This window comes from Alligator sinensis, unplaced genomic scaffold (genome assembly GCF_000455745.1).
Source record: "Alligator sinensis unplaced genomic scaffold, ASM45574v1 scaffold308_2, whole genome shotgun sequence".
NCBI lineage: Eukaryota > Metazoa > Chordata > Crocodylia > Alligatoridae > Alligator > Alligator sinensis.
Window position 1 is genome coordinate 1,794,668 of NW_005842082.1, and position 11,270 is coordinate 1,805,937.

Genomic DNA, 11,270 nt, shown 5'->3' on the forward strand with positions numbered 1-11,270 from the left:
CTTCTGTATAGTTTACATTTTTTGCTGTCACCTGATCAGCCTTCTTATGTAATCTGGGTTATGGTAGCTATTGAGCACTTGGCGTAACTTCTTCAAACATATCTCAAATACTTTTGATAAGCACAAACATGTTTAGTCTTTTAGTCTTTTAGCTTTACTGCCTGCCAAAAGGTGTAACTCTTTACACTGGCAGTCTTTGAGAACTTCAACATGTCATCAGCTAAAACAAAATTAGACTTATCTGTACTGGAGAAAGCTGTGTGCTTGGTTAAAAGGCAGACACTGCATTCTCTCTCTTTCTCTCTCTCTCTCATGTACATGCATATGAACACACAAAATCAAGTTTGCAAACACAGGAGCCTGCAGAAAATATCATATATCACATAGCCATGTGTCTCAGTGGTATTTAAGTAAGACAAGCAGTATCACCCTCCATCTACAAAGCTGGGAACATTTTCTAGTTTCATTCCTGATAGACAATGCCAAGCCATAATCAGACCAAATGCAAAATCAAAGATAACAAGAAGTCCTTTTTTAAATACACAGTGGGTAAAAAGAAGGTGCCAAATAATGTGGGGCCTCTGCAGGACATGATTGGTAATCTGGTGGTAGCACTAAATGACAAAGATAATCTCTTTAACAGATTCTTTGCTTCCATTTTTCTGAGCAGGGACAGGAACATCCCCCCCACTGGGATTCCAGGCGGACCCAGGGGAGGCGCAGCCAGGCCCAGGGTCAGTAAGGACCTAGTCAGGGTACTTCTGGAGGGACTAGACGTGTTCAAATCAGCAGGTCCTGATGATCTCCACCCCAGAGTGCTTTGGGAACTGGCAGAGGTCATTGCAGGACACCTGGCACAGCTTTATGAGCACTCATGGTACTCTGGTGAGGTGCCTGATGACTGGAAAAGGGCCAATGTGGTTCCCATTTTCAAAAAAGGGAGGAAAGAGGACCCTGGAAATTATAGGCCCATTAGTCTTATCTTGGCCCTGGGGAAGCTCTTTGAGAAAATTATCCAGGAGCACATCTGCGAGGGGCCAGCAGGGGAGTTTATGCTTAGGGGCAATCAACACAGGTTCATTAGAGGCAGGTCCTGTCAGACCAACCTGGTAGCCTTCTATGACCAGGTCACAAAAGCCTTGGATGCAGGTGTCACGGTGGATGTAGTCTTCTTGGACTTAAGGAAGGCCTTTGACACTGTCTCTCACCTTATTCTCATTAAAAAATTAGGTGTCTGTGGTGTCGACACCTACACAGTCAGATGGGTCTCAAATTGGCTGGAGGGCCGCACCCAGAGAGTGGTGGTGGATGGGTCATTTTTGACCTGGAGAGTTGTGGGCAGTGGGGTTCCCCAGGGCTCGGTCCTTGGGCCCTCACTGTTCAATATCTTCATTGGCGATTTGGATGAGGGGCTGAAAAACACCTTGTTCAAGTTCGCAGATGACACTAAGATGTGGGGAGAAATGAGCACGCGAGAAGAGAGGGATAGGCTACAACTAGATCTCGACAGGTTACAGAGGTGGGCGGATGAGAATAGGATGGGTTTCAATATGGACAAGCGCAAGGTACTGCACGTAGGGAGGAAGAACCAGCAGCATACCTACAGGCTGGGGAACTCCCTTCTCATAAGCCCAGAGGCAGAGAAAGATCTTGGAGTCACTGTTGATTCCAAGATGAACATGGGCCGCCAATGTGGGGACGCAGTCAGGAAGGCTAACTGTACCTTGTCATGCATCCATAGATGCATCATGAGCAGGTCCAAGGAGGTGATCCTCCCCCTCTATGTGACATTGGTCAGGCTGTAGTTGAAGTACTGCATCCAGTTCTGGGCACTGCACTTTAGGAGGGATGTGGCCAGCATTGAGAAGGTCCAGAGGAGGGCCACTCGCATGATCAGGGGGCAGCAGGGCAGGCCCTATGAGGAGAGGCTACAGGACCTGAACATGTTCAGCCTCCACAAAAGAAGGCTGAGAGGGGATCTGGTGGCCACCCATAAACTTGCCAAGGGGGACCAGCAGGCAATGGGAGAATCCCTGTTCCCCTGAGCACTACCGGGGGTAATAAGGAACAACGGCCATAAGTCGACTGAGAGTAGATTCAGGCTAGACATCAGGAGGCGCTACTTCACTGTCAGGGTGGCTAGGAGCTGGAACCAACTTCCAAGGGAAGTGGTGCTTGCTGCTACCCTGGGTGTCTTCAAAAGGAGGCTATACAGCCACCTATCTGGGGTCATTTGACTCCAGCATCCTTTCATGCCCATGGCAGGAGGTCGGACTAAATGATCTGCTTAGGTCCCTTCCGACCCTACTGACTATTAAACTATGAAAATCTTGCATAATGCTACACAATAATTTTTAAAAATTGTAGGCAAGGAGAGAGACACATGCATCTTGAAGGACAACATCTGGACCATTCTAAGTCTCCTTAGTTCCTTTTGTATTTCTCTCCTGAGGATAACATTTTTAAAACACTCCCATTGCCTTAACTCTGCTCCAGCTTTTTCCATTGATATCAGTGGGAGCTAAAATACAGCAATTTGAGCATCATAAAATTCCATCCCTAGTCTCCATGCTGCTTTACATTCCTTACTGAATGTTTTGTTCCTTCCAGTATCTATGCTTCTTCCAATAATATTTTTTCCACAATTTTGTCAGCGTTGTGTCTTGCTCTATTTTCATCTTTCCCCAACTCATAATATTTCTTTAAACTGTATTTTCTACTTTGTTTCCTACCCCACTCCCTCCTACCCCACTCACTTACCATTACTGCACTGCCTTTGTACCCCATTCTTTTTGCCCCTCTTTCTTTATAATCCTCCTAGTTTTCCTTGAGATGGCAACTGGTCTGTGGATTCTGCTTATTCTCCAAATGGGGATATAAGGTTGTTTTAGAGCATGAGTTAGGGATTTTGGTGGTGTCACCTTATAAAACAGATACTGGCTCTTCATGCCACAAAGTGTGGATCCAGGCAATAACTTCCCTAAATCCAAAGCTGCTTGTGCCTGGAGAAGGGGCTAGATATGAAGCTGAGGCTTTGGTTTAGACCTCTTCCTACTTAAGGATGACAAATCTATCAAAATTATCAACAAGATCCTCTCTACATATTTGTTGCTTAATAATTATTAATGTGTGATATTCATACTAATGGAGAGAGTATATTGTGTAGAGCTGATGTGGGGAAGGGACAGCCAGGAGAGCTGCTTTGGATCTAGACTTCAGTGGTGCCTAAGAACATTAGCATCTCTGGCAAAAGGTGGGAATGGCTACAGTGTGCTGTGCCTCATTGCACTACACCATTTTTCACTGATTGTTGCTATAGGAAGCCTGAAGCAGGAGGGAGTGGACAGAGATATACTGTGAGTGTATCCAAACGTTGAAATCACAGAGTATAAGGACATCCTAAGATATACACAAGCCTCATAACAGGTTTTGTTTAAGGGAGATTGAGGTTGGGGGCGGCGGGGGGGGGGAGGGATGAAGAATAACAAGGAGGTTTTGCGAGAAGATGATGGTAAACAGTGAAATAAGAGATTTAGGGAGAACAGCAGAAGGAAAACACTGGTGTGTGTGCGTGTGCGCACATGTGTGTACATGCAAAGGAGTGGAATAGCAGGAAGGCTATAATACATCTGTGCTATACCAAAGAACTACTGCTTCTGCTTCTTATCTAAGATTTTATGCCAGACTTATCACTGTTATAATGAAGATCCAGCTCTGTACATTCGCCTAGAACCTTATGTCCGTGCTTCAGTCTTCTTCTGTAAAAGACACTTTCAAAGAATTAGGATGTTTCATTTTCCTACAGCCAATTTAATATGTTTTAATGACAAACACAATGAATAGAGACTGCTTTTCATTCCAAAACGTACAAAATGTATTGTACAGTGTGTCCAGTGAAAACTAATGCATGCTAAAATACCAATGAAAAAAACATTATCAGGTTTTAAGATGGATTTTAATAAGGTCTACATCCAAATTACTTTTATGCAGTACTTAACATAAGGGACAAATTCAACATTATCAGAAAAGTATGTAGAAGAAATTAATAATTTTCTAAAGACACAGAGAAGAGCATCTACCAAGAGGTACTTATAAGTGCTTTTTTAAGGTTTCAAAGAGAAAAAAATGTAAAGGCAACTTACTGTTTACCATTTAGAAGAACATGCTAAACCTTACTGTACAAGTAGTATGCATTATGAAAAAGTAGATTTTCATAGCACTATAGAATAAAAATTAGTCCTTTCTCAATGGGAATTTCAAAATTTGTTAGCAACACACTAGATGTTTAAAATTTCCTTTCTTGGTCAATTATATTTAAGGTTTCTACATTGTTCTTTATAATGTTAATGTAAGCAAATGCATCTTTTACAAACAGAAAGAAAAAAGAATAACTTGGGATATAAAACTTTTCACAACACAGTTGGACTTCGTAGATTTTCTTAGCATTGGGAGCTACTAAATTCTGCAGCTGAAACATCATTATGAATTCTTCTCTGGAATTTTAATCGTGACAGTCTTAACTTCTGTATATTCATGAAGGCCATATTCTCCCCTAGATAAGAAACAACAACAATGCTTATTGCAATGATATTAAATGAGCGATATTTCAGAAGACTTTTGCTTTAATATTGTATGTAAGTTTTAGTTTTCTTGTCTTTTTCTGAAGTCTTTTATACAGTGTAGCCATACTACAAAATGAAAAGCAGTGGCTTCCCAAGAAACATGTGTTAATAAACTTTCTTTTTTGGCATTAAACACTGGACATTTTTACACGTGTTCTGGGGGTGGAGGCACTGCTCTGGCAGCTCTAATTAAACCTCTCACAGAGGCTTGTGTATCAGCATCCCCTCATGTTGAACGGGCTTTAGTTAAAACACCATCGCCATTTTGAAGCATGGGGATGCTGCTTATATGTGAGATAAGGAGGCTGCTGGAGGCACTCTAATTAGCACACTCCAGCAGACTCAATTAATTGGGCAATTAATTGAGTCTGCTCCAACTTACTGTAATTACAGCACATCAGAGCAACCTCCCCCATGTCTATAGGCATCCATTGTTATTAAGTCAATTTAACATGTCTCTAAATTAAATTTCTAAGCCTCCAAATCTAGGCTTTAATCTACACAGCAAAATGTTATAGTGAATGGCCATGTGTAGATGAAATGAGGGGCGTGTGTGCACGGCACTTTAAAGTGGGCTAAATGATTTTGCACCGCTTTAATGGTGTCAGTGTTTGCTCCTCTTGGCGGTGTATTGCACATTAATTCCAGCCACTGTAGGAAATTTGGCAGTGTAATGAGCCTTAAATGACTTGGGGCGCAGCTCTGTGCAGCTTTGCTGCTCTGTAGGAAGCCCTGCAGGCAGCCTGGCAGCAGCCCGGGAAGGCAGGTTCCACCCAAGAAAAGTGGTAAACCTGATAGCCCATCCCTACCCCCGGAGCCTGCCAGCTGCCTGAGCTGTGCAGGGGGCTGGTACTTCCCTCCTACTCACTCAAGCCAGGTGCCTGTGGGTGGGTGCTACCTGGGTGGGGCCCACTGTTGCTGTTGAGGGAAGTACAAGCCTTGCCACCGCAGTCCAGAGACCGCTTCACCCACTGGCAGCTTGCTTTCCCCTCCCCGCCGCCAGACAGGCAGGTAAGTCAATTGTGTGTGCGCACAACACAGGGGTTTAATCGGCCCAAAACTGAAGTGGTGTTTTTAAAAAGCCAGTGCTTCAATTTAGGGCCCTCATTTCATCTACACACGCCGAATGACAACAAATGTGCCAAATGACAGAAAAAAATGTTGCCGCTACAAAACTGTCAACCTGGAAATGCTTTCTAAAACTTTTGAAAATTTAGTATATCATTCCTGACTTCAGACTAACACAGCTAATTACCTCTGCCTTACAGTATGGAAGTGATTGACTTTTCCTAAGAGCCTTGTTATACTTCATACTGTGAGCTGCACATATGTTGATTGGCGTTAGTGCTAGCTTGAGTTTGGAGCAGTCACACTTCAGGCTAGCAAGAGCCTGAAGGACTGAAAGGCAAGAATATTAGCCCCTTCCATTCTGAGCTTCCCTGCTACCCTCTTCCCCACCCCCCCTCCCCGCCCCACAGGGCTCCCCACCTGCTCCTTGGGGTTTCCCCCCAACCTCCCTGCCCCTACCAACTTGTAGCTGCCCAGCTGTCTGGCCATAGGGAGCAGACAGGGAAGGGTTAATCTGCCTTCCTAGTTGCTGCTGGCAGATGCTACTGTTTTAGGGGCTGAGCCTACCTACAAAGCAGCAGCAGCAGTGTCCAGGCAGACAGATTAACCCTTCTCTGCCTGCTCCTTTGAGACAGATAGTGTGAACAGCCACAAATAAGTGAGCAGGGGGAGGGGAAGGGGGCCATGAGTGGTGATCTGGGGTGCTGGGGAGGGCAGGGGGAGCAGTGGGCCACATCAAGGGCAGCAGATGTGGGGGAGGGGAGTGGTTGTTTGCATTAAGGTGTATCCTAGAGCGGCTAAACCTTAGCGTAACACAAGTTGGGAAGCATGGATCAGAAATAATCCTGTCCTGGAGAGGCATATGAGTGCTTAAAACCAGTTTCAGGTGTTAATGTGCAGACACTCCAGGTGCTAAGAGTTCCAAGAGCTGCCCAAAATCACCGTGTAACAAGGCCTCAAGACTCAAAGTGTTTGCTCTCAAGTCTTATGTAGACAACACAATAAGCAAGAAGCAGGGATTTTTGTGGGTAATAGAACTGGGTTGTCAAGGCCAAGATGGTCCAGAAAACATGCAAGAAATAAGGATTTTTGTGGGTAATATTTTTTATTTGACCAACTGCATTGTTGGGATAGACTGAGACAAGCTTTTGAATACAGTGCATTCTTCTTCATGTCTTCTCCAACATTGAAGCTTGTCAAAAGCTTGTCTAAGTCTATCCCTGCCACGCAGTTGAAACAATAAAAGATATTGCCTACAAAAATCCTTGTCTTGTGCATGCTTCTTGGACCATCATGGTCACAACATCAATTCACGGCCCCAACTCTATTAATAATAAGCTGATCATAAAAACTTTAAATTAGTCAAGAAATTTCAAGTCTGACTAATCCCTAGTATATCACAGTAGCCCTTTAAACTTCACACTATGAAATCAGAATTGCCTGCGTACTTAGATAGTTTATAATATTTTTTTGTAAAAACATATGCAAGGTGTTTAGACATTTAATTGTTTTTAGCACAGTAAGCTTCACTGTGATATGCATGTTGCCTCTCACAGCCAATTTGCTAGATTTGAATATGAGAAAAAACAGGCTTATCAACTATTAGGACACAGAGAAATCTTTTCCTGGGTTTTTTTCCAACTCCTTCAAAGAGGCATCTTGTTAATTCTAGCAGTCAGTAATTTACATTGTGGCAGCAAAATGGGATAATAGCCATTGTAATGGTTACTTATGCAGCTTTCTGTTAAAGTTTGTGAAAGTTTATGGGACCTGATACATTTCCTTTCTTGTTACTCAGCAGATTTTTCTCATGCATTTTCTTCAGTGTTAAAAATGTCTTTTTCCAAATGATGTTTAATAAAATGTTTGACATTAAAATTAGTTTTCTCCTGCAATGCTTCCTTTTTTATGATCCAGATTTCTGTTAGATATCTGTACTAGTGCCAAGTTCCTGGATGCCCTATACCCCTCTATTATATTTTATGATATAGTCAGTTAACAAATTCATACAGATGAAACTTTGCTGTTTTATAGAATAATAAATTCACAGAAAAGGAGGGTTAGAAGGGACCTTAGTAGCTCATCTAGTCTAACCCTCTGCTCAAAGCAGGACCACCCCCAACTAGATCATCCTACCCAAGGCTTTGTCTAGCTGGGTCTGAAAAGCCTCCAAGGATGGAGATTCCAAAACCGCTCTGGGTAACTTGTCCAGTGCTTTACTACCTTTGTAGTGAGAAAGTTATACCTCTTTAGAAACTGGCAAATGGCTGCTCTCAATTCACTTTTAAAAAATCAGAAGGTATAATGTTATTTCATGGAACAAGCTTACATCATGTGATTTCCTTCACTATATTACTCATTTATATGGCTCACTTACTAATATTAAGACTAGTGATGAATAAGCCAGTTCAGATAAAAGAAGTGACCCAAACTGAAAATGAACCAAACCTCAAATGTTCAGGGTTGAGGATAATCTTATGTAGAGTTTAAATTATGGTTGTATGGCATGGTTTGGATAGGGATGATCCTGCCTCAGGCAGAAGGTTGGACTAGATGACCTCTGGAGGTCCCTTCCAGCCCTACTTCTCTATGACTCTATATATGTGTGTGTGTGTGTGTGTGTGTGTGTGCGCGCGTGCGTGCATGTATATAAAATCTCAGGCTATTTTACTTACATTTCTCGTCCATTTCCTGACATTTTAAATCCTCCAAAAGGACATTGAGCAGACAGTGCACTATAACAGTTAACCCTGAAAAAAGAAAAATGAAAAGATGACTTTGAACATCATGGCATAACTTCTTACCTTATGAAAATCCATGTTATTTCTTTGATTTCCATAGAGATATGGTGATTTCTACCAGCTATGGTTTTTTAGCAAAATATTTAAATATTTAACCATGTATATAGTTCTCAGTTCAGCAAAGCAATGTTATTCGCATTTACACTATTAGATACCATCTGTGTGCTACCACGGATTTATAATATAGTTAGGGATCTTCAGAATAGTAGTCATTCTATCTTTGTAACTGATAAATATAATAAAAATCCCTTCTGTTACTGTTTTTGAAAGACCCATAAATTTATTGTTCCAATGACAGAGCTCAAAAAAAAGTCTTTTTAGGTTTTTTCTCAGACACTTTTTTCAGGTTTCTTCCCAGAAATAAAATAGTTTCCTTTCACTGTTTACCCAGGCCATACTGTGGGATTCTGCTCGATAGTTCCAATCCCATATGCTGTTTGTCACTGAGGGTAATAAACTTCTTTAGATATGTTTGTTATTTATGATAAATGACTGTTTAATATAACAGAAATTTAAACTGGAAATTAGTATTAGTGGTTTGGACAGAATGGCCCTTTTCATTAGCCAATAGTTCTCTAGTATTTTGAATTGTTCTCCATTTCCATATGTTCTGAATCTCTTCTCTCTCACTTAAAGGGCCCCTGTTTTCATCCAATGAAGGCCCTTAAACTATTCCCTGGATTCACTGGCAACAAGAGATTTCTACACAAACATTTGTTTAATGGAAACAAATGGTGTATTTATTTCTTTATTTATCTTCCCTTTAAATGTAATTAGTTTCAGAACACTGGATACATAGTTATCTCTATAAGGTGTGAATAGTTGTAGTTATACAGTTTTAAATCTTTTTTTCAGTGGGAAAACAATTCTTAAGTCAAACTCCCCACCTTTTGTTTGAGTTATCAAAAACCATATAATGTATTGTTGAGCCAAACCGGGGGGGGGGGGGGGGGGTGGGGTGGGGGGGTGTGCTGTTTAAATTATAACACAAAATAATGCCATTTTTGGGAGTTTTCAAAATTATTTCACATAATATGCCATTTTACTGGTGCACCAGGGCCACTGTCAGTATGCCTGCTAGTCATGGTTGGCTCATAGCTGGCAGTTAGGTTTCTCTCACCCTTTCCTTCCATTTGCTTCCAACTCCCTGCAAGCCAACAACTCCAGAACCTCTTCAAAGATAGATAAGATAAGGGTCTCTCAGCCTGAGCCCTGTGACCGTAGAGCTCATGCTGGGAGATAAGAGTCTCCCAGCCCAAGCCCCATGACTGTGGAGCTCAGGCTTGGAAATAAGGATCTCCCAGCACAGGCCCTGATGTCCCAAAGCAGTGCAGGGAGCTCCCTGCTGACTGGGGTAGGGGAGCATGTTCCCCAATAAGCTCTGCAAGGGCAGGTAACAGGCTGGGGAGCTTGTTTCCATTTCAGCTCTACGCTCATGGAGCTGGGCAGGCAACAAGCCCCCCAGCGTGTTCCCCGCACCAGCTCATGGAGCTGGGTGGGGAACAAGCTACCCAGCTTCTTCCCACTGTGCAGGGTGGGAGCTAGGAACTCCCATGCCCCAATTGGGTGATCAAGGCACAGGGCTTGGAAAGAGCTAGGTCTGAGCCCCCTCCCCTGATCTGTTGATGGGGCAGCTAGCAGTGAGCTTACTGCTAGCTGCTCCATCAGCAGTTCAGGGCAGGGGGCTGGGACCTGCCCCTCCTCTTTAGCTCTCTAAGTCCCCTTCCCCTGATTGGGAAGCCAGGGCTAGGAGCTCACTGCTACTGGGGCAGGGGGACGTTGTCCTTGCCCCAGCAGCAGACAGCCCCCCGGGGCCAGGAGACAGCTGCCTCCTGACCTGGTACTCCCTGCCAGCCCCTAGGCTAGCACCTGGGGGGAGCCTGGAGCTCTCCCTAGTGGCAGCAGGGGCCCATTGTATAGCTGCAGAGAACTGGGTGAAAATCTGCTCCCTAATCCTTGCATGTGTAGATACCAGCCCAAAAATGCGTACTCTGGATTATTTTACACCATAGTAAATACATATGTAGATGCACCTATGATTTCTTTAGGCAGTACATATAACTAGGAGCATCTACACATCAATGTAGTGATGCACTACTTCGCTGTACAGTAGCTCTGGAGACGTAACAATCACATGGGTCGGCAGCTACATCAATGTAGTGGTGTGCACCCCCATTTTATGACACTGCTATGGTGCCATAGCAGTGAAATCTAATGGCACAGTATGGACAGTTACTGCTCCATGCTTTAGTATTTCCAAAGTACTAAAGTTAAATCATGGTGCCGTAGCAACATCACCATGTGGCAACATGTAGACTCACCTACTGAGTCTTATGAATTGGGATGATAGTGGGAGACCACAGTATTGGGAATGGAGAGAACTTGGCTGATTGCAGTTACATTTTTCTTTTCTCCTTTTAACGAGATCACCTGCATTTTCTGACTTTCAGGGTCAGAAGAAACGCTACATAATAGCATATTAGATATTTTGGAACTTAAATCTTTTGTGCTCCATGTAAATGACAAAGATTCAGAAGGAAATAAGTGTGTATAAGAAGCTATGCAATGAAGACACTTAGACTATCCCTCTATTATTCCCAAAGACTACTTATAATGAAGAATAAATATATTTTTACATACCACACAGTTCCAGCTTGAAGAGCACTTGCAAAGGTCAATGCTTTATCAATGTCTTTGGTAAAAACTGCTGCTGCTAAACCATATGAAGTATTGTTTGCTCTCCTGATAACTTCATCTACAGTTTTAAACTTCATGATTT

General features: G+C 42.8%; 1 protein-coding gene across 1 annotated transcript in view; it reads right to left on the reverse strand.

The window, feature by feature from the left end:
• Positions 1-3,936: 3,936 nt before the first annotated feature.
• Positions 3,937-11,270, reverse strand: part of ALDH1A1 (aldehyde dehydrogenase 1 family member A1) — a 54,474-nt gene continuing 47,140 nt past the window's right edge. The window contains exons 13-15 of the mRNA XM_014520064.2: positions 11,132-11,268; positions 8,366-8,440; positions 3,937-4,552 (exon numbers count right to left, since the gene is read on the reverse strand). Coding sequence (XP_014375550.1) covers positions 4,480-4,552; positions 8,366-8,440; positions 11,132-11,268 — 285 coding nt within the window. The 3' untranslated portion in view covers positions 3,937-4,479. The remainder of the gene's footprint in view (positions 4,553-8,365; positions 8,441-11,131; positions 11,269-11,270) is intronic.